The following is a 23,085-nucleotide window of genomic DNA, read 5'->3' on the forward strand; positions in this document are numbered from 1 at the left end:
TATGAAAAGCTACTGGGATGATGTATTTGGGGTAGTTCTTATCACAGCATGTGGCAGAAACATTTCCATGGTTTCAGAAACATGATACTTAATCCTCTTCTTCCAGGTTAACTCCTTTCTTCCTGTGGAGTCCAGCCTGGCCCCTGCTCACCAGCCTGCTTTTGACTTCACTACCGGTGGTATTTTCTCTTTGTGAATTTCTATCAATTTTTAATGCAGCGGTGTCAGTTTTGCTGTAAGATGAGAGGAACTACTAGAAACCTTGAATTATACATGGTGCGGCAGGGGGAGGCTGGAAGCGTTTTCCTTTGGACCCAAAGCTTTCGGAGCCGGTCTCCGGCCCCTGCAGTTGGGACTCTGGTGATGGACGAGCCCCAGAAGAAGGCCGGCCAGCGGCACGAGGGCCGGCCCCGCAAGGTGAGGTTCAGGATCTCCTCGGCCTGCAGCGGGCGGGTGCTGAAGCAGGTCTACGAAGACGGGCAGGAGCTGGAGCCCCCGGCCGAGGAGCACTCGCGGCGCTTCCTGCGCCACGGCTTCGAGCCGGGGCAGCCGCTGGAGCCGGGGCAGCTGCTGGAGAACAGAACGCGCTGGCCCACGGCCCTGACCGCCCGCAGGATCAGCGTCCTGCGCCAGGAGCCCGCGCTCGGGCTGGCGGGCACCGCCGCCCTGCCCAGCGACTGGCCCGGCGCCAGCCCCTGCAGGGTAAGTGCTGGAAAGGATGGATAAATGGAACTGCCTGGCAAAAGATTCACAAGATCAGCCATGCCTACGGGCAAGCGCTGCCCGTGGCTGCCCAGCTCGGGCACAGCCCCGGGCCGAATCCTGCCGGGGAACGCGCTGCCAGAGCCTCGCTGCGGCCTCGGCCACGTAAAACTTCTGCCAGGCCAGGGCTTGCAGAGGGTGCCTGTGACTCCCCAGCCCTGGTTCCAGGAGTTCCGTGTGCTGAATATGCCACGATCCTCAGGGTCTGCAGGCGGGGACAGCATCTGCCAGCTGTGCTCCAGCTGTGCTCTGGCTTCTCCTGCTCCTGGGCTGCATTTGTCCATTGGGTAGAGTAAAAGAGAAGGTTTCCATAGATATTGATATCTGTACATGGGAATCCTACTGCACCTAGATCAGTCAAATGTAAGGAGGATGTTAATTAGGTATATTCAAAATATTAAAGTCGTGTGACTTTGGCTGGCAGGAAGCCAGTGCTGCCATCAGGGTAGCAGGTGTCTGCATCCTCTGGCAGCCAGAATTAATCTCTGGCTACTTTGGCAATCCCAGCTTAGTTTCACTGGCTATTTACCTAACATATAATTAATGCCACTGGCAGAGAAGTGCTTCTTTAGTCCTCATAAAGAGGCAGTACATGCACAATATGTGTAAATACTTTTTATGGCCTTGATTGGAGCACATTGAAAGTCTGTTAATTCCTAGTGCTCACCAAAGCTGTGCGTGGGAAACCCAGGTGGCTGATATTTGACCTGCTGACACACTGGACACGCAGTTTGCCTGAAAACACCAGACCATGATGAATCTCTCCTGCCCAAAGACAGTGTGCTACTGTGATCTTATCCAGCCCCTTAATTTGCTTTGCATTCTTGGGTAACTGCTCCTCTCCCTCCCAGTGTCCCCAGGCACAGATACCTGGAGTAAGCACGGTGTCCAGCAGCAGCCTGTGCTGCAGCAGCACGCACTGGGTGCTTGGAGACGCCGTGTCCCTGTAACACACACGAGGCTCTCACCTCCTGCAGGTGGGCAGCACTTGTGCTCACCCGCCTCCCCTCGTGCTTCTCCCACAGGGGAGCGGGTGCCCCGCTGCCAGGAGAGCACCACCCTCCTCAGGGCAGCTGGTGTGCCTCGGGGCCTTTTGCAGGGGAACATCTCCCTTTGCGTGGCTTCTTGACACAGACAGAGTGAAATATGAAGAGTGTGTAAAACAATAGGCCCCAGTAACTCCATATGACACCCAGGGAGGAGGGGCCAGGTCAGCAAAGTGCTGCTCTCAGGGAAAGGTTTGACCAAGTTCAGCTTTAAAATGACTAGAAAAAAAAAAATACAAATTTACCCAGTAGGGCTGTACCTCCAATTTGCTGGATGCTCTGGGGGTGGTCAGGGGAGCTGGCCTGGTGGAGGGGACACTCTTCTGGAAGCAGGGACCATCAGAGCTTGCAGAGTGAATTTATACTAGTGAGACACTGGCAAATTCTTTCTTCAGTCTTCCCCAGTTGTAGATTTTGGCAAGATCATCATCTACACCAATAACCTGAAAATCATCCGTGCACCGATGGGCCAGAAAGAGCTCATGAGAAGAATCATCCAGACTGAGGGAATAAACGACTGGACGTTCGTGTACCGGGAGAAGAAAGAACTATTTAGTGGTGGTCATAAAAAAGATGTGGAGAATAAGGTCACTTGCAACCAGCATGTGCAGGTAAGAGAAAATGGAAAGTGCTTTTTCCCTTTAACCCTGGTCAAACCACCCGAGCCCCATCCACCTCTGGCTCCTAGCTAAGTTTGGATAGAAAGTACCACTCTGCTCCTCGTTTTCCTCAGGAGATAACGAGCAGCACTGTGCTGAGACCCTGCTCTGGGGACAGCAGTGCTGCCTCCAGGTGCTCCTGTCTCCCCTGGTTGCTTCCCCTGGAGGTGGCTGGCATCTGCAGAGCTTGGCTGGGCTCCATCCCTTGTCACCCCTCCCATGGGATAAGAGCAGGCCGGAGTTTCTCCAGCCTGACAAGGCTAAACACAGCTGCTCTGTGGCTGAGACTGCTTCAGGCTCAAATTTTGGTATCAGCTGCAATAAGGTCGTGCCTTACATTTGCTTTCTCACGGGGGAGTGTTTGTTGGTCAGAATCCCAATTAGTCTGACCATGATTTGATCCCACAAACCCCAGTATTGTCATGTGGAGCTGATACAGTTTCGTGGAACTGAGTCTGGCCCGTGGGTCACAGCGATCCTTCTGCTCCCAGGAATTTCAAGGTGGGATTTGAAAGAGGCTGCCTGGCACAGTGGGAGAGAGGCAGGCACAAAGGACATCTCAAAAGAAAGTGTGCATGATGAGGGATTTGGGGAGACAGGGTAAGGAGCAATCCCTGAAGAAATGAAGCGTGGCTCAAACCTGAGGCTCCAGAGGGGAACTGGTGTGATAAGAAATGACAGGGGCATGGGTGGAGCTGTGCAGAGGAGAAAGATGAGTTTGGAATATTGTGTTATAAACCCAGTGACATTAACTTCTCATTTTCTAGTAGTTGCCACAAATTGTCCCCAGGCATGTGGGAGCCCTTTTGTCCAAGCCCCTGCTGCGGAGAGCTGATTGTCATAGGCAGAGTGGTGTGTCGGAGCAACCACGATGGCAAAGACCGGGAGAGAGAGTTTCAAGAACGCTCCTGACTTTGGTATCCCGCACCCACTAACAAATTCTTTTGTGCTGTCTGCTCCAGGAGGGCGATGCGGAACGCGGCTGCTCCCAGTGCAAAGGCTCGGGCTGCGCTCCCTGCTCGCTGTGCCACGGAAGCAAGTTCTCCATGCTGGCAAACCGATTCCGGGAGTCCTACCGGGCGCTGCGGTGCCCGGCGTGCGACCAGAGCGGGCGGCAGCCGTGCCGGGTGTGCGCCGCCTGAGCCCGGGGACGGGCAGCGGGGGACGGCCCTGTGCGCATCGCACCGGGCAGGGAACGGCCTGTGCGCATCGCACCGGGCATGGGACGGCTCCTGTGAGCATCACACCGGGCGTGGGACGGCTCCCGTGCGCATCGCACCGGGCATGGGACGGCCCTGTGCGCATCGCACCGGGCGTGGGACGGCTCCCGTGCGCATCGCACCGGGCGTGGGACGGCTCCCGTGCGCATCGCACCGGGTGTGGGACGGCTCCCGTGCGCATCGCACCGGGCGTGGGACGGCTCCCGTGCGCATCGCACCGGGCGTGGGACGGCTCCCGTGCGCATCGCACCGGGCGTGGGACGGCTCCCGTGCGCATCGCACCGGGCGGGGAACGGCCTGTGCGCATCGCACCGGGCGTGGGACGGCTCCCGTGCGCATCGCACCGGGAGTGGGACGGCTCCCGTGCGCATCGCACCGGGCAGGGAACGGCCTGTGCGCATCGCACCGGGCATGGGACGGCTCCCGTGTGCATCGCACCGGGCATGGGCCGGCTCCCGTGCGCATTGCACCGGGCGTGGGACGGCTCCGCTGCTCCCGGCCGGCGCTGGAGCCGGGCTGAGGCCGGCTGGGCACGGGGAGTGGGTCCCTGCCCCACCGAGCCCGGTCCCTGCCCAACCGACCGACCCGCGTCCCTGACCGAGCCCAGTCCCTGACCGACCGACTGAGCCCGGTCCCTGACCCAGCTGCATCCCTGCCCGACCGACCCGGGTCCCTGGCCGGCTCCTGTCCCTGCCCGACCGACCAAGCCCGGGGTCACGGGGAGCTCCCCCGGCAGGTGTGCAGGCAGTGCAGTGCAGGTGTGCAGCAGTGCAGTGCAGGTGTGCAGGCAGTGCAGTGCAGCTGCTGCCAGTACTGGGACCAGTCTGCACTGGGGAAGATGCCCAGGGGTGCTGGTACCAGTCTGTACCAGTGCAGGTGCACAGTCATTACTGGTCCCAGTGCAGGTGCCCGGTGCTGGTCCCAGTGCACTCCAGCCCAGGGCTGTGCTCCCTTTGGCCCAGCAGTTCCCCTCCGGGTTTAACTTGCAGAACACCAACAAGGGCACTGCTGCTGCCATTCTCTCTCTGTGCCCTGCAGGGTCTTGGGCACTTCCCGAGGTTTTGCTGATCTGACACCTGCTTCACTGGCACAGGGATTCATTCCTTTGGGGTCTGATTTATGGGGGGAATTGAAAACCCTTCCCAAACCTGGAGGTATTAAAAAATGTATGTGAATTTATTATTCTAAATAGAAGTTATTAAGCTTTAACCTCCCTACAAGGAAGGGCTGAATTGAAACTCCCTGAATGCTGCTCAGCACTTCTCAGGACCAGGCTGAGGGTGAGCAGGACAGCTCTTGCTTAACACTAATCCTGTGTTGTAATCTGCAGCAGGTAAACTCTAATTAGTAAGATGAAGCAATGATGGGGATCCTTTGCAGGCTGCCACTGGTGCACAGAGCACAGGGGCTGTGCTGTGAGAGCCTGAGGCAAACAGGGAAAGTGGTGTTTTTTCTCTAAAGCGCTAACTTATTACCTTTTCTATTCAGGAGTGATGTCAGGGCAGCCTTAACTCCCATATTAGCTCTGAGACCCCGAGGAGACAGAGGCTGCTCACGTGTGCTTCACGCTGAGGCTGCAGGACCAGGCAGGGAAATTTATGGCCAAGTTTCTCTTTCCTGTGGTGGGTTACAAGGTTTCTCTGCAACACTGAAACGATTCAAAACAATACTGTCCTAGCTCCTGCACTTCCACATGTCTTCTGCTGACATTGTGCTGTGGGTACTGAGGGTTTCTTTTTTTAAAAGCGCATCAATCTATAGGAGATGCTTGATCGCCTTCATTCATCATATCAGTATCTGCAATGTCAAAAAAAAGTTGTCCTTGGGGTATCACTGAGGACAGGTGAGACTTCCCAAATCAGAAATTGCTGTCAGGCAGATCCCTTCCCTCAAATGTGGCCTGTTTGATCTCAGTTTTTTTGGGCTTGCTGGAGAGTTTGCTGGCCTAAGATAAGAAAAAAAATAACCAGGCAGAATTGCCTGATAGTGTTTACAATAAAGCTAGACACGAATATGCACTTGTAAAATCAATATTTATTGTTCTTTGGTAATTACAATGTTTCTCAACCGCTGTCACTCCTCCTGGCTGTGTCAGCTGTTCCCATCATGTGGACATGTCACAGGGCCGATGCCTGCAGCCGGGAGCTGAGCTCTGCCCTTGCTCAGCCCCATCCCAGGGGTTCCAGTGCCCTGGGCAGTGTGGGCAAGCAGAGCAGGGATTTGCTTCCCCAGCTTCCAGTGTCCTCCTTTTGTTTTTGGTAATTCGCTGACTTGACTTACCCAGTAAATGCTCTTATTTCACACGGCAAAAGTTGAAATGTCCTACAGCATCCTGGTGAGCTGAGTGCTGAGGCAATGGGCTACTGGCCACATGTTGTTGGTTATTTCTGCTGCACTCAGAGCCCCCCATCCCTCCCTGCATCCCCTCAGGGCTGGTGGCACAGGGGGAGGGCACAAGGTGAGCCCCAGCACTGCTCCATAACAGCCTGGCTCTGTCACCAGCTCCTGGCTCTGTCACCGGCTCCTGGTCCTGCCCTGCTGCAGCCTGGCTCTGTCACCAGCTCCTGGTTCTGCCCCAGTCCTGCCTGGCTCTGCCAGCAGCTCAGCAGCACAGATCTGGCTCTGGCATGGCCCAGCCCTGGTGGGCAGAGCTGAGGCGCCTGCTGGCCTCGGGCAGTGCCACCGTGATCTGCCTGGGCAGCCTGGCTCCTGCTGCTGCCATCCCAGAGCTGGACAGTGAGTTCTGCTGGGTGGCCTTTTATCAAAAATTGTCAGATCTTTACAAACTGGATTGCTTTATGTGTCGGGGTAGGAGTGGAAGATGACGTGTTGCACTTCTGCTGAAAAATAACAAGTTTTTCCTGTTTGCTGAAAGCCTGGAAAGATGACACTGGACTTGCTGAACTCACCAGGCTTCTGCATGTCATCTCAGCGGGGTCAGCTGAAGTGTCTCTGAGGAGAATGGTGGGTGAAATACAGCAATCTCTAAAAAATGTGGTTTTGGTTTAATTGAGCACCTATTATTTTTCTGGCATTTAATGGCTCAATAATAAAAGCTGACCCCTGCAGTGGTGGTGTGCCCTGTACCAAAACCCAAACTGTCCTGTGTGTAATATTAGTTTACAAAGGAAAACCCCAAATATCCCTGCAACTACCAGGACTTTGAACAGTAAGTACAGGCAGAGACACTTGCTCTGGAGTCTATTTCTCGTGGTTTTTGTCAACTTTCAAGGTGTTCTTGTTTGCCCTGGAACAGGAGCACGTGAAAAGGCATTTAAGGGTTTCTCTAAAGAAAAACCCAAGAGCAGAAAAGCGACATTTCTCCTCCTGCCCCGCTGCAGAGCTCGGAGCTGTGTCTCGGGCAGACTCACTCACGGGCTGTTGTTGGCTGCCACACCATGGCGAGCCGATGGATGTGCTCCCAAAGGCGTGGGCAAACTTGGAGCAAACTTGGAAAAGAGAACTCAGGGCCTCCTCCCGCTGACTTTCCTGAGTGTTGGGCAGCTCAGGTGAAAGGAGAAGCAGATGGTGCTCTTTGTCGTGGAGGGTTCGAGCCCGAGCAGGCGTGCAGAGGGAATTGTGTCCCCAGCCCCTGGTCCGTGCGAGCCGGGAAGGGCGGCTGGGCTGAGCGTGAGGCCGGCAGCAGAGCTGGGGGTTAAATAATCCCAGTTTGTACGTGGCAGCAGCGTTGCAGGGCTCTCACCCAGGCGCTGAAGAGGGGATTCCCAGAGTTACTAATAAATGCCGTGGTTAAAGCTCCTGCCCTGCTTCTCTGTGTTGTGACTCTGCAGGTGGAGCCGTGGAATGTTGCTGTGCTGCAGGTCAGGGTGGGAAGGTGAGACCAGACAAGCTCTCAGAGAGACCAGAGCCAAAGCTGCCGGGGCTCTTCAAGGCCACGTTAGTGCCAAGACACCTCCTGGCCCACAGAAATCCCACGCGTGGCCTCAGCTGGGGGATTTTGTGTATCAGCTGCAGCTTGTGGTCCGTGGGGATGGAGCACAGGGGTCCCTTGGGCACTGGAAAGCCCCTCTTGGGTTTGGGACTTTTTGGGTGGCCTCTAATTGATTGCAGGGTGTGTTTTAAAGTGAGTCCATGACCTGGGAACAAAGCACTTAGTTCAAAGGTGATGAATTGATCTGTATTTGAAATATGCGTGTTCATATATGAAAGGGTTTTGTATTTATCAATCTTTATCACAGTGACTAATCTGTGCAGTGGGTTTTTAATTTACATTTATTCACAGCCACCACCCTTCCAAAGCAGAAAACAAGTGGAGGAATCTGGAAAGCTTTAGCTGAATTTGCAATATCACTGCCTTATTTCCCTGCAGTTAAAAAAGAAAAAATTGGAATATTTATGAATTTAAACATTATTATTTTTGCAAGTCTTTGAAGCTGTCGTTTTATGTGGGCTACATTTGATCTGCATGTAAACCCAGCCCCTCATTGCTTTGGAATCTTTTGATTTTATACAAACTGCTCTGTGTGAGCTGCAGCGAGTCTCTGTGCTGCAGAACTCTGTGCAGCTCAGTGATTCCCCTGCAGCAACTTCTAAAAACGCCGCTGGTACCTGCTGGAAAGGATGGCACACGCTGCAGCCACCAAAGGTACGTGGGGTCTGAGCTGCCTGGGTTCAAATAATGGCCAAGGTGACCCCTTCTGCCTGGGGTGTTAGTGGAAAACAGTCTATGCATCTGCTGGGTGATGGGCCAGAGCACGGAAATTCTTGGTGTCGTTTTATCTGCTGGGTTTTAAACAAGGGGAACGACTGGTTCCTCTTGGAGCAATGCGAGGGATGGCCCTGGAGCCACTGGGACCCCCATACTGAGTTGCTGAGGGATTCTGGAAACACTTGAAGCCAACAGTGGGGTGGGAAAAATAATTTGAACCTATGGATGGGTTACAGGCAAAGTCAGTTTTGTGGTTGCTTTAGGTCCAGTCAGTGTGATGGAGGAGAGAAGTCCTTGAAATAAGCAAATCATTCTGGAAAGAAATTTATTGCAGGAGCTCATTAAGGATTTTAAGAGAAGTGTGCACACTGGGGATACCTGTCCCTGTTTCCCAGGCTTTGGCAGGCCCAGGGATGGCGTGTGGGGCTGGGCACTGCTGCGGGCTGGGGATCCCTGAGCCCGGGGGTGTCTCTCCCCCTGGAGGTCCCTCCCCGGTGTCCCTCCCGGGTCCCTCCCGGGTCCCTCTCGGGTCCCTCCCGGGTCCCTCCCGGGTCCCTCCCGGGTCCCTCCCGGGTCCCTCTCGGGTCCCTCCCGGGTCCCTCCCGGGTCCCTCCCGGGTCTCTCCCGGGTCCCTCCCGGGTCCCTCCCGGGTCTCTCCCGGGTCTCTCCCGGGTCCCTCTCGGGTCCCTCCCGGATCCCTCCCGGGTCTCTCCCGGGTCTCTCCCGGGTCCCTCTCGGGTCCCTCCCGGATCCCTCCCGGGTCTCTCCCGGGTCTCTCCCGGGTCCCTCCCGGGTCTCTCCCGGGTCCCTCCCGGGTCTCTCCCGGGTCTCTCCCGGGTCCCTCCCGGGTCTCTCCCGGGTCTCTCCCGGGTCCCTCCCGGGTCTCTCCCGGGTCTCTCCCGGGTCCCTCCCGGGTCTCTCCCGGGTCCCCCCGCGGGCGCTGCGGGACGGCCACACGGTGGCGCCACTGCCCGGGAGGTGCCGGGGGACCGCGGGGACAGCGGGACAGAGACAGAGAGACAGCGGGACACTGGGAATACCGGGAATACCGGGAATACCGGGACAGCGGGGACACCGGGACACCGGGAATACCGGGAATACCGGGACACCGGGGACACCGGGACAGCGGGGACACCGGGAATACCGGGACACCGGGGACAGCGAGACAGCGGGACAGCGGGAATACCGGGAATACCGGGAATACCGGGAATACAGGGACAGCGGGGATACCGGGAATACCGGGACAGCGGGGACACCGGGACACCGGGAATACCGGGAATACCGGGACAGCAGGGACACCGGGACACCGGGAATACTGGGACACCGGGAATACCGGGACAGCGGGAGCAGCATCGCCGGGGGACAGCGGGGACACCGGGGCCAGCGGCGTGCGGAGGGCCGGGCCGGGCCGGGGCCAGCGGCGCTCGGGGCTCTCGGGCTGCCCGGCTCCTGCCCGTGCCCGGCCGGGCCCCGGGGCTGCGCTGCCGCCGGAGCTCCCGGGCCGCAGCGGGACCGGGACACAGTCCGGTCCGGCCCGTCCCGGGGAACCGGACCGTGCAGGGCTGTGCCTGGGGCTCCTGGCCTCTCCCAGGCGTTGTTACAGCTGCTTGCAGACTTGTAGTGCTATTTCTTTCACAGTTAGTGTAGGAAATTGAGTCTACTTCTGTTTAAATACTGGGTAATAGAACCTGCTATTTAGTGAAAGATTTATGTAAATGGCTCTTTGTTTCACACGACTGGGCCTCGGAGAGTGCAAGTTACATCGATAATGTAATTATGCCACTACTGCCATTTCAAAGCAGCACGCAGTGGAGAAGCCTCCAATTTTGGTATAGAACAGGCCTTGAAAACCTTGTGCTTTTAAAATCAACTTGTATTCTGCAGCAGGAAAAAGCAGAAGAGCTACTGGAGTTGTCAACCTTTTTAACTCAGAACACGAGATTCCTTTTACATCAGAATTTTGTTTTATTAGTTTTGGAGCACCTGTGATTGCACATCATAATTGTACTACATCACTGTGTTAGCCTTAAAATGCAGTTTCCCCGCCTTTGCTAAAGCTTTGTGTTTTCTTTCAGAACAGGCTGAAGGCAGTACTTCTTTAACCTGGCACTCCTATTAGTATGGAAGTCACAGTAATGTTCTGGTATTATCTGAGATCACTAAATTATCTTGTGCTTCAGAGTGCAGTTTGTCATCCAGGTGAATGTTGGTTCCTTTTGCAATGGGGAGTCAGGTCCCTTGTGTGTCTCATTCCTAGCCAGAGTTTGGCAAGCTCCCAGGCAGTGTTCTTCCTCAGAAGTGCTGCTCTTGCACGCTTTTCTGGCACAGCATGGTGCCCTGCAGCAGCCTGCACCATGTCCAGGATGTATTAACAGTCGTGGCACCACGTGGGAAACAAGTGCCGTAGGACCCGGGGGAAACAACCCACTTTCTTCCTCCTACAGGAACTGCAATCAGATGCTCATTTTGGATGAAATAGCAGCTCTCAGCCATTATATTTTTAGTCCCCAGTGCTTTAATCCCCAGAGTTTTGGGCCATAAATTCTTTGCCATGCGTTTGGAGATGTGTTTTGGTGTGGTGGTGGTGGTGGTTTCTCGTGCCGGGTCTGTGCTGTTTGTGGGTGAGCTGTTGGTGGGGTGCTGAGGCCCCAGGGCAGTGCTGCCCTTCTCTGAGCTCAGGACCTGTTCTGCCCCAGAGCTCTCCCTGCTCTCTGCTCGTGGAGATGCTTCCTGCTGTCCACACAACGTGCTTTGTGCTTGCTTCAGTTCAGAAACCAAACCTAAAGAAGTTTCATTTCCCGGATCCCAGCAAATGCATCTGTTCCACAAGGTGCTCCATGATCCCAGAGAATTCTTTCCCCTGGGCTGCCTGCCAGCTGGCTGCTCCTCTGGGAGTGTTCTGTTCTTGATCTGGGTCATTAAATATTAAAAGGCAAAGTGATTCTAAAAGGCAGCCGTTTTTTAGAAGTACCAAATAACTGTAATTTGTTTCCTAATAGATAGTTTTGTCCTTGTCACTGAGTGCAACTCAACAGAAAATAGTGTGTGATGAGGCAGGCTGCTCTGTAAATCGGTGTGCTCCCGGGAGCAGAGCTGGCCTGGGGGCAGGAGGAACTCAAGCTCAGTCTCTGTGCTGGGCCGGTCACTTGGCTCCACGAGCTTTCCTCCCCCCAGTGCTGCCAGGGCAGGGGTCTCGGGCTCCTGCCAGCCCCTGCCAGGCTGTGGGAGGGGTCCTGGCCCCACGGAGCTGCTGCAGGGGCTGTCAGTGCAGAGTTTGTGCCTGAGCTGTGCGAGGCCGGCTGGCACAGCTGGGCACAGCTGGGCACAGCTGGGCATGGAGCCCGGGGCAGCCCTGCTGGCAGAGCAGCAGCAGCACCGGGCTGTGCCTAAAAAAAGAAAAGAAATCTTCCCTAAGTGCTCTGTAATTTGTACAAGCATTTCTGCTTGTACATTTCCTGTGCTGTGAAGTCTTCCAATTCTTTGTTTTTATTTAAAAAATGGTAATATATGCTTCTGTGACTCTTCCCTTCTGATTCTCTTCTCTCATCAGGTTTGCATTTGGGGATTACATACTGGAGACTTGCAACGTGCCAGAATGTAATTCCTGAAACTGTAAGAAAGGTAATTGAGTCAAGTTGTAAAGCCTTCGTGCTTTGCTGGGGTTTGTCTTGTTTCAAAGGATCCCATTTGCTCAGATGGCTTTTTTAACAATTAGGGACGCTGCTGTTAAGGAGAAGTCGGAGCCCTTTGCCTGCTCCCGTGGTGGGTTGTGCTGCCCTGCAGGAGCTGCCCGAAATTGGCTTCTCGGACCCTTCCTGGGCTGCCCGGCTGCCCTGGCAGGGTGGAGCATGAAGGTCAGGGTGACCTGTGGGCTCTGGGAGCCCGCCTGGGCTCTGAGCAGCTCCACAGCCCTGGAGTGTTCGTGGGACCCTGGGAGCTGAGCGCTCTGGTTTGTGAGAACCCAGCTGAGGTGCTCTCCAAACCCTCAGTCCTGCCTCTGAACCCAGAAATACGCTCAGATACTGAGAACTAATTCTACTCTATCTTTTATTTTTATTTTTTCGCTGTTTGCTTGTTTAAAGCTGTATTTCTTACATTACCCGGATCAGGCTGTTAAGCTAACCCTAACCTGACACCTGCTTGGAAAAAGAACCTTGTCTTAGCATGCAGAAAAGAAAAATCACTCTGCAAACTCACGGTCTGGCATGGACACAGGATGTGTCCTCTGCCAGTGAGGAGTCTGTGAGGCTGAGGCAGCTGGGAGCACCCAGCCTGGGCAGTGCTGGGCGCTGGGCAGCCCCTGTGCCTGCTCAGGGCTGCAGCTGCTGGCCCAGAGCCTCAGAAATGGCTTTTTGTTGCCTTTGGAATGCCTGGAGCGAGAGGAGGTTGAATAAGATTTCTCGGGCCCTTGAACGCATCTGCAGCAGCAGCTGTAGGTGTCCTGTGGCTCTCCTCTGCCTTTCACACATGAGCTTGGGTTCTTTGGCCAGAGCACAAATAACTGCTGGAAATTAATTTTCTGTGCTGCTCTGCAGCCAGAGCAGGCTGCCTGCTGCTCTGCACAGCAGGTGAGGCAGAGCCTCCACTGTGCTCTCGTGTCTGCCAGCAGATGCTTGGACAGAAGTTTAAAAATTATCAGCTCCCTCCTGCTTGCCAGCCCTTGGCATGGAGCATCTCCCAAAACCATTTCCTTTGCTTTCCCTGTGGGCGTCTGCTGTGCCCCAGGGCTGGAGCTGCTGTGGGGCTTGGCCTGGAGGTCATGCCTTGAGCAGAGGGGAACACAGAAACGTCCGGATGCACATTTGTGGCAGGATCAGAGTGGAATTTCTGATCCCTGTAGCTTTGAAATGAGCAGGTATGTGATACATGTGACTGTCCTTAAAAAAAGGTTTATTTCCAGCTGATGTCAACCCCATTAATTCCTACTTTGTTCTGGTGTCTCTTGTAATTCGTCGCTGCTTTTGCCTGGTGCTGTTCCCTGGGAAGCGTGGCAGGGTTGTCCAGCAAGGTCCACGTGCCTTCAGAAAGCTCTGAGGGTGTTTATGAAAATACCCAGTAACTCCAGAAAAAAACTAAATCCCTCATGGCTTAGGCATTTTTGAAAGCCCACATTGGGATGCTGGACACATTCCTCTGGCCTTTTAAAGTGCTTTGTTTCAAGAGTTTCCTGGACCTCTGTCCTCTCGGGGGCTTCCAGAGCTGCATTGCAGCTGTGGGTGTGGGGCCTGTTGTTGTAGGGACTTGAAATCCTGCAGCTGCCACTGGCTCTGCCCCGGGCACGGTGCCCAGCCCCAGGGAGCTGCAGCCAGGCACGTCCCTGTCCCTGTGTGCTGTCACTGTCCTGTTGGTGTCACCTCCACAGGGACAGGCTTCAGGTGTGCTGTCACTGTCCTGACACTGTCACCTGCACAGGGACCGGCTCTCAGGTGTGCTGTCATTGTCCTGACACTGTCACCTGCACAGGGATGGGCTCTCAGGTGTGCTGTCACTGTCCTGTTGGTGTCACCTGCACAGGGACAGGCTCTCAGGTGTGCTGTCACTGTCCTGTTGGTGTCACCTGCACAGGGACAGGCTCTCAGGTGTGCTGTCACTGTCCTGTGGTGTCACCTGCACAAGGACGGGCTCTCAGGTGTGCTGTCACTGTCCTGTTGGTGTCACCTGCACAGGGACAGGCTCTCAGGTGTGCTGTCACTGTCCTGACAGTGTCACCTGCACAGGGACAGGCTCTCAGCTGTGCTGTCACTGTCCTGACAGTGTCACCTGCACAGGGACAGACTCTCAGCTGTGCTGTCACCTCCCAGGAGTGCCCGGAGCAGGAGTGAGCTTTCACACAGAGCCATGCACGGTGCCACTCCCGTGGGAGCAGACATGGCACCAGCAGTGCACGATGTGCAGTTGCCCTGGCGAGAAACAAGGAAACACGACTGCACTGCAGTGTGCCCAGCTGGCTGGCACTGCCTGTGCCCGGCTCTGACTGCTTCCTGGGGCTGTGTGTGGGGCTCTGTGCCCGGCTCTGCCCGGCTCTGCCCGGCTCTGCCCATCTCTGCCCAGCCCTGCCCGCTCCCAGGGCCGTGCCTGGGCAGCCGCAGGGCTCGGTGCCTGCCGGGCTCGGTGCCACCAGGAGTCCCGGGTGGTTTGGCTCTCGGCGGTGGGATGGGGCCGGGCTGCCGGCCTTTGCATCCTTTCCATGCCGGCCTTTGCAGCCTTTCCATGCCGGCCTTTACAGCCTTTCCATGCCGGCCTTTGCATCCTTTCCATGCCGGCCTTTGCAGCCTTTCCATGCCGGCCTTTGCATCCTTTCCATGCCAGCCTTTGCATCCTTTCCGTGCCGGCCTTTGCAGCCTTTCCATGCCAGCCTTTGCATCCTTTCCGTGCCGGCCTTTGCATCCTTTCCATGCCAGCCTTTGCATCCTTTCCATGCCGGCCTTTGCATCCTTTCCATGCCGGCCTTTGCATCCTTTCCAGGCCGGCCTTTGCATCCTTTCCAGGCCGGCCTTTGCATCCTTTCCATGCCGGCCTTTGCATCCTTTCCGGGCCGGCCCTTGCATCCTTTCCATGCCGGCCTTTGCATCCTTTCCATGCCGGCCTTTGCATCCTTTCCATGCCGGCCTTTGCATCCTTTCCAGGCCGGCCTTTGCATCCTTTCCATGCCGGCCTTTGCATCCTTTCCGTGCCGGCCTTTGCATCCTTTCCATGCCAGCCTTTGCATCCTTTCCATGCCGGCCTTTGCATCCTTTCCATGCCGGCCTTTGCATCCTTTCCAGGCCGGCCTTTGCATCCTTTCCATGCCGGCCTTTGCATCCTTTCCGGGCCGGCCCTTGCATCCTTTCCATGCCGGCCTTTGCATCCTTTCCGGGCCGGCCCTTGCATCCTTTCCATGCCGGCCTTTGCATCCTTTCCATGCTGGCCTTTGCATCCTTTCCATGCCGGCCTTTGCATCCTTTCCGTGCCGGCCCTTGCATCCTTTCCGTGCCGGCCTTTACAGCCTTTCCATGCCGGCCTTTGCATCCTTTCCGTGCCGGCCTTTACAGCCTTTCCGTGCCGGCCTTTGCATCCTTTCCGTGCCGGCCTTTACAGCCTTTCCATGCCGGCCTTTGCATCCTTTCCATGCCGGCCTTTGCATCCTTTCCGTGCCGGCCCTTGCATCCTTTCCATGCCGGCCTTTACAGCCTTTCCATGCCGGCCCTTGCATCCTTTCCATGCCGGCCTTTGCATCCTTTCCGTGCCGGCCTTTGCATCCTTTCCATGCCAGCCTTTGCATCCTTTCCATGCCGGCCCTTGCATCCTTTCCGGGCCTTCAGAGCCCCGAAAGCAGCAAGCTGCCAGTCCAGACCCTGGCTCTGGCGTTGGGCAGACCCTCACCCCTGGGCGTGGCGGAGTTTATCCACTTTAAGACTGACAGGCACATCCTTTATTATTTTCAGCTAGACCTGCAAATCAGGGAGGGGAGACTGCAACCTTCCTGCTGTCCCTGATGCAACTGGGGCAATTGAAGTGACACTTGCTTGGTCCCAAACAGTCAATTTAACCACGGCACAGCTCTTCCTCTGAGTGGCAGGTGCTAGTTTGTCCTGAATAAATGTGTGTGTGGTGCTGCCAACTGCTCCACATTCTAGCAAAGAATTCTTCTGCTTCCAAGCAGGGCGTATAAATGTCTGGAAATATCTAACAGCAAGTAGACGCTGCCATGAATAAACGATGAGCCGTGGAAAAGGCACGGTGGGCGTGTGTGCACATCTGGAGGCCGGGAAGCACTGGTGTCACTGTCCTGGTGAGCTCCTGCCCTGTCCCCGAGCTATCCTGCAGGGTTCTGGGGATGCAGCCCGGGAGGGCTCCTGGCTGCAATATCCAACCAGGTTTGTCCTGTCAGCTGCTCCCCTCTGCTCGCAGGGGGCTGTGTTTGGCTGAGGGACAATTTCTGGGGTAATGCACCCGTGTTTACCCTGAACACGTGTGCTGGGTCAGGTACGAGCTCACCGGGCAGGTCCATGGTGCCAGGGAGGGCCCTGGGAAGAGCTTCCAGCAACAAACCCAAGGGAAGGTCAGTGGCCAAATGCTGTAACTGCCTGGATTTGTGCTGGAGGTGTGTGCTGGCAAATCCCTGTGTGTCTGGGCAGGCGATACCTGTCTTTCTGCAGTGGAGAATCCTGTGCAACCTGAATTTTTGCTGTCGTTTGATGTCCCTCAGCGTTTTGGTTTGACTGCTTTCCCCCTCCTCCCTGGGAACCTTCCTTCACTTTTCATTTGGTATGCTGGGATTGCCACCAGATTTCCACTGCTGCCCAACACTTCCCTCGTTTCCCTGGGAGCTGCAGTCTCACAGCAAGCAGGGCGCAGGAGGAGATGCCTCCCTAGTGGGGAGAGGTGCATGGGGTTCTGAGCAGGACCTGTGAGCTGGAGCTGGGAATTCAAGTGCTCTCCCACACAAAAACTCCCTCTTTTGAAGAGCTTTGCACTGGATGGAACTTTTAATTTGGTTTTGAAAGCCAGGCAGGCTTTGGAAACTCTCCCTGACACTATCTGAACAAGGATATTGCTAGACTTTTCATACAAAAGACACTAATTAAACTCCCATCATGAAAACAATTAGACCAAATTTGCAGTACTTAACTAGTCAATAATTTAGTAGTTGGAGCTCATTAATAGACTTCTCCCCGTGCCTGTGCTGGGCTGCTGCAGCCCTGCCAGGGGATCAATCCGGGGTCAATACCTTCCCTGAGCCTCCCTCTTTGTGCCCTGCACCGGTGCCACGGAGGGCTGGGGGATGCAGGAGCCTGGCAGAGTTTTTTGTGCAGAGGTTTTGTGCGGAGGTTTTGTGCAGAGGTTTTGTGCTGCTCCCCCTCTGCAGCCCATGAGCTGCCCCGTGTCCCCCTCTCGGCTGTGTGTCCCCTCTGGGGTGTCCTGCTGGCCCGGGGGACACCCAGCCCCTGGTTGCACTGGTGCTGCTCTGTCTCCTTGTGTTTGCCTTGGGGTGCTCACAGTGTGTGAAGAGGTGAATCCCCTGCTCGGGGATCCAGCCCCAGCTTTCTCAGGCACAGCTTTCCCAGTTTTTACTAAGTGGGCAGAAAAAGGAAAGGGTGCTCTGCTCTGTCCCCGTTTCTCAGGACAGGCTTCTCACAGACAGGCAGCTGTGTGTTGGAAACTCACAGTCAGTTTTGGAAACAAGGTGTGATGAAGGTAAGTCATTAATTACTTGAATTTCTTCACTGAATTAGATTCTAATTTTTTTTCAAATCACCGTATTATCTGCACTCAAAATTAAATTGATGTTTTGAGTCCTGATTTTTTACATCTTTTAATTGGCAAAAAAAATGTTTGACCCTTTCTTTGTCTACAGAGAATAAGCAGAACAGAAATGGATTTGCTTTTATTATGGTAATCATTTTGTTTCAAATACATTTTAGAAGAGGGCATGTATAACTGTATCAGTTTCTGTAATTCATTCTCATTCCTGATTTCCCCCAGGCGTTGAGGCAGTTCTTCTTCCTAACGCCTCGTTGTACTAGCTAATACTGTAATAACAATTTGTGCTTCTATAGCACCTTTACACTGAAGTAGTCAAAAGCAGGCCCTGGGAATTTATATCATGTCACATCTTTCTGTTAGAGGGTTTTGCAGCTGGGTGTATTTACTGCAGCCCCAGCCACCTCCCCTCCAGCCGTTCTGGCCCTTCAGTGGCTGTGCCTCAGTCAGAATTTGGAACAGGGATAAAAGCTGCAGCAGAGCGCCCCGAGGGAGCTGCAATTCCAAATTGGTTCATGGAGTGTCCTGCTGCCAAAGCAGAGCTAACCCAGCCCACCTCTCCTGCAGCTGCCTTGGGAGTGGGGGCCAGTGTGAGCCTTGTTCTCCAGAGCTTTGGGCTTCCAGGAGATTTGGGGGCTCTGGTCATGCTGTGCAGAGCCTAAATATCTGTGGGGACCCCGTGGTTAATTCTGATGAAGCTTGGCCTGGTTTGGCTTGGCTTGGCTTGGCTTGGCTTGGCTTGGCTTGGCTCGGTTTGGTGTTTAAGGGGCTGCAGCAGTGTCCTGCCTGGTTTCCCACTGAGGTGGGCAGGGTAGGAGCCCCGAGCCCGGCAGCACCCACAGTCCCCATGGACACCCCTGGGGTCTCTGCAGACACCCCTGGGGTCTCTGCAGACACTCCTGGGGTCTCTGCAGACACCCCTGGGGTCTCTGCAGACAATCCTGGGGTCTCTGCAGACACTCCTGGGGTCTCTGGATATTGCCACGGTCCCATGGATGCCTCTGTCTGCTGGTGCAGGGCCCGATGGCCCCAGATCTCTTTGAAGCAGAGGGCAGGCTGGGCACTCAGCAGCACAGTGCTGATGTTTTGGGTTCTGCAGTGCCCCTGGCAGGAGCGGCGGTGATCAACAAATGCTGTTTGCCCCTCATGCCCACCCTGCCCTCTGCCCCTGGCAGCAGCTCTGCCCCCCTCGCACCCCCTGGGACAGGAGAGGCTGCTGGGCCAGCCCGGCCCTGCTCCTTCCTCATCATCTCCCTGCTCCCTCCTCATCATCTCCCTGCTCCCTCCTTATCTCCCTGCTCCCTCCTCATCTCCCTGCTCCGTCCTCCTCATCTCCCTGCTCCTTCCTCATCTCCTTTCTCCCTCCTCATCTCCCTGCTCCCTCCTCATCATCTCCCTGCTCCCTCCTCATCTCCCTGCCCTGACACCCTGCTAGAGCTCAGCACCTAACGAACACCCCATCCTGCAGTCAGCTGCCACCTCCGTGTGTTCAAGCCAAGCAAAAGGAGCTTGAAAAGGGAACCGAGTGAGAATGGTAGAAACGTGGGAGCACTTCCAGGGGATAAATAATGTCTCAACACAGCAGGAGTTTCCTCCTACAAAAGGATTCTTTATTGTGTTACAGGTGTGGCACAGGTGAGCTCCTGTCCCTGTCACCTGGGAGTCAGTCACTCCTGGCAGGTTCCAGCTGCAAACGGGGCTGCAGAGAGCCAGAGCTGCTGGGGGCTGCGAGGCTGCTGCTGCTGCTGCTCTGCGTTTGCCTCGTGCTCCTGCCACCCTGGACAGGCTGTCCCGGGGGCTCAGTGATGGGGTGGCCCTGGGGTGACAGGGTGGCCCTGGGTGACAGGGGGTCCCTGGAGCCATGGTCCTGGGGCCAGGTGAGGACACGGCTGGCAGGGTGGCTCTGCAGGAGCTCGGTGCCTCCTGGGCTCTGCCCTGCCCGTCAGGGGAGCTTTCAGCTGCAGCTCTGGCGTGCAGCGTTTAATGGGCAGGTGGGCTTTGCTCTGCATTGCAAGTGCCTCCTTGCCCTGTGAGCAGTGTAAATTTAGCTCCCTCAGGCCTGGCCTCCCGGGGCTGAGATTTGTGTTTGACCTTTACTTGAAAGGAATACATTGATCAGACTTTGATTTAGTTGTTTCTTGCTGAAAAGACCGGGTAATACTTTACCTGCCCTTTCCTATTTTATTCCCTTAATGGAGTCCCCTCCTTCCCCTTCTCCTCCTGAGGACCATTTTGCCTGGAAGTGTGCAGCACTGAGGAGAAGGAGAAGAAAAAGCAGCTGTCCCAGTGCCAAGGGGAGTGAGCCCACGGGTGACTGCCCTGGCACACCTGTGGGGCCTCATGGGGATCAGGGAGAGCTGCTCCTGTGAGCAGGGCACGGCCGGGTGGGACTCTGGGCTCAGCTCGCAGCCTCCAGGGCTGTGTCGGTGCTGTACAGGGGCTGGGCCAGGTGCCAGCCCCGGGGCAGGGCAGCCCTGCACTCCATGGCCCTGGCTGTGCTGTGTTTGTGGCAGGTGTGCCTTTGGTGGCAGGTGTGCCCTTGGTGGCAGGTGTGCCCATGCAGGCGTGCCCGTGCAGGTGTGCCCATACAGGTGTGCCCCATACAGGTGTGCCCATGCAGGTGTGCCCATACAGGTGTGCCCGTGCAGGTGTGCCCCATACAGGTGTGCCCACGCAGGTGTGCCCGTGCAGGTGTGCCCGTGCAGGTGTGCCCGTGCAGCCCTGGCAGGCCCGCAGGCCATGGGGCACGCAGAGCACAGCGCTTCCCTCCCCACCTCTTGCTTTGCGGTGCCCGCGAACTGGGACTCTGGATGCTGAGCAGTAAATATTTACCAAATGTAATGGCCAAGACTAAACACATTCATTAGCATATTTATTTTTTTTGAGCTGCTGCCTCGTGTGCCTGAGGAAATGATCAAATTGCTTCCATTTCAACTGCCATGGATCATTTTGGTCTGGCATTTTTAGTCTCACAGCGCTCTGGATTTTGGAATTAGAGTGAGGAAGCATTTGTATTTGCCCCAGCCCAAAGTAATTTTATGAATAGTAAAGGTTCAGTAAATCCTTCCTCTTCTCCCGAGCCAAGTTACCCATCTGCTTGGAGCCAGGAACGGGAGGTGAGCGCGGGAGAGACGGGGAGAAGGCAGGGAGCCGGGAATGTGGAAATGTGGAAAAGGAGCCGGGAACGTGGAAAAGGAGCCGGGAACGTGGAAAAGGAGCCGGGAATGCGGGAAGGGAGCCGGGAATGTGGAAAAGGAGCCGGGAATGCGGCAGGGAGCCGGTTCTGAGGGAAGGGAGCTGGGAATGCAGGCAGGGAGCTGTAGATATTGAACTCCAACAAAAGCGGTGTCAGGACGCGAGGAGCTGCTTGGATGGGATGTGGAGCGGGAGCTCTGGGAACTGGGAGCAGGGGGCAACAGAAGGAGTGAAAATAATGCCACAGAAATCACCGTGCAGGAAAGGCAGCTGGATCCACGAGCAGCAGGAGGAGCCGGCGCTCGGGGAGGGGCCGCAGGGTTGGGACGCGGAGGGGCCGCGACCTGTCCGGGGCCAGCCCGGCCCGGCCGGCGCCGCGGAGCTCTGCTGCTCCAGCGAAGCGCCGCTGCAATTTGCCCTCCGCAGCCCTGCTGCTCATTCCCACCCTGGCGGCGGCTGCCAGCTCCGAGCACACCAATTAATGCAGCTCAGGGTGGCTGTGCTGCGATCTAAACCCATCATTTAAACTCCTTGTTCCCGGCTTTCAGCTCTGTGTGATTCTTTGCTGCGTTTATTGTTGTTTTGTAAATCGCTTCCTGTCTGTCTCACTAATGGGACAAACATTCCAGCCGGAGTGGCAGGATTTGGGGCATTACCTGCTTTAATATTTATCAGCTGCCGGATTTGAAGCGGTGCCGGGGCCTTGGGGAGCTGCGGTCCCGGTTCCCTTTGCAGCCGGGAGCCCCCGGGGCTGGTAGCCCGGAACATGAGGCTGCTGGCCAGGGGACAGCAGGGTCCATCTCCGGGGCTGGTACCCGGGACATGAGGCTGCTGGCCAGGGGACAGCACACACTGCATTGCACTGGGACAGCACACACTGCATTGCACTGGGACAGCACACACTGCATTTCTCTGGGACAGCACACACTGCATTTCACTGGGACAGCACACACTGCATTGCACTGGGACAGCACTCACTGCATTTCTCTGGGACAGCACTCACTGCATTTCTCCGGTTTTTTAACTACCAGACACTATTTGTGTGAAATAGAAATCGCTCCAAATGCCAGGAATCGGCTTTCCCTCATGCAGGATGGAATGTTTTGTTCTTCAAGGGCTCGGGCAGGTGCCCGGGGGTCACCCTGTGCCTGCTGCCTCTGCAGGGTGTGCTGGGTGCCCGGGGCTGGTGCCTGCCTGCCCGGCTTTGAGAAAGGGTTTTGGGAGCAGAGCCAGGGCTGGGCACGGGCTGAGCACAGACCGTCAGCGGTGACTTCTCTGACTGCTCTGTAAATTCCTTCATGCTTCTTTTTCTCTTCCTTTGGCTCTCATTTGCTTTGACCATCAGAGAGGCACAGCCCGGGCCCCTTGGGCACCTCAGGCCGTGCAGATGCTGCTGAGGCTGTGAAAGTGCCAGGGTTTTATACGAGTTTCCCATTGACACCGCGGGAAAGACCTTGCAACCCAAGCGCTCTGCCTTGATTGATTCCTTCTCATTACAGCCCTGAATTATTTGCAGAGGGAAATGACAAGGCTTTATTTTCTCGTGGTGCTTTATCTTTCTACAAAATGCATCCAGCGAAGCTGCTAATGGAAAAGCTTTTAGCCCGGGGCGGAGGGTGATCCGTGTCCGGGGTGAGGTGAGGTGGCTGCTGACGATGCTCGGGGCTGCTGCCACCTTCGCAGCTGTCCCCAGGGCACTGGGAGATGGACCGGGCAGCGCCGAGTGATGGCACAGCGGTGAGGATGAACTGTTTGCTTCGGAAATGGAAGAGAACAGAAAAGACCAGCTTATTTCCTTATCCCTCAGAGGCAGGGATGCTTCACGGCGTGTCCTGGTTTCACCCGTGGGGTCCAGGCAGCCCAGGCAGCTGGAGGGATGGTGCTGGCTGTACTCCATGGCAAAACACAAACACATTCCCAGGGGCGTGGGAGGAATTATCTGCAAAACGTTCCCTTCCCAGCCAGGCAGGGCACAGAGGAGCTGGGATGGGGCACTTCAGGTGCATCCTGCGCCAGCGATGCTTCTCCTGTTCCATCTTGTTGAGGTTTACTTTCAAGCTTGCAGCATTTCTAATGATGAAAAAGCAGGCTGGCTGGCCATGTGGGGAGAGATGCAGCTCTGAGGAAAAAGATAAGGAGCTTCTGCAAATATTTATGTACAGAAAATTGAAGGAATTGTAATGAAGCTCATTTCCAGGGGAGCTGGATGTGTTTGTGTGGCTGGAGCAGGTGCAGGAAGGGGCAGCTGCTCCCTGCTGCTTTTGGGGATGCCCAGTGACACGTCTGGAGAT

At 55.8% G+C, this 23,085-nt stretch overlaps 1 protein-coding gene and 1 long non-coding RNA gene across 2 annotated transcripts in view; both read left to right on the plus strand.

Moving 5' to 3' along the window:
• Positions 1-363: 363 nt before the first annotated feature.
• Positions 364-3,609, plus strand: GRXCR2 (glutaredoxin and cysteine rich domain containing 2). The gene is made up of 3 exons (XM_021543070.2): positions 364-702; positions 2,204-2,419; positions 3,430-3,609. The coding sequence occupies exons 1-3, from the start codon at positions 364-366 to the stop codon at positions 3,607-3,609; spliced, it is 735 nt and encodes a 244-aa protein (XP_021398745.1).
• Positions 3,610-8,164: 4,555 nt separating this feature from the next.
• LOC116184115 (uncharacterized) overlaps positions 8,165-23,085 on the plus strand; it is a 43,438-nt gene continuing 28,517 nt past the window's right edge. The window contains exon 1 of the long non-coding RNA XR_004148855.2: positions 8,165-8,293. This is a non-coding gene — a long non-coding RNA (uncharacterized LOC116184115). The remainder of the gene's footprint in view (positions 8,294-23,085) is intronic.

Source organism: Lonchura striata, chromosome 15 (assembly GCF_046129695.1).
Source record: "Lonchura striata isolate bLonStr1 chromosome 15, bLonStr1.mat, whole genome shotgun sequence".
Classification (NCBI taxonomy): Eukaryota; Metazoa; Chordata; class Aves; order Passeriformes; family Estrildidae; genus Lonchura; species Lonchura striata.

Excerpts from the sequence above, each read along its gene's own strand:
- GRXCR2 (XM_021543070.2), top strand. The coding sequence starts at position 364 with ATGGACGAGCCCCAGAAGAAGGCCGGCCAGCGGCACGAGGGCCGGCCC. Across the intron at positions 703-2,203 it reads CCGGCGCCAGCCCCTGCAGG|TCTTCCCCAGTTGTAGATTT; the intron begins GTAAGTGCTGGA and ends TTCTTTCTTCAG. Across the intron at positions 2,420-3,429 it reads CTTGCAACCAGCATGTGCAG|GAGGGCGATGCGGAACGCGG; the intron begins GTAAGAGAAAAT and ends TGTCTGCTCCAG.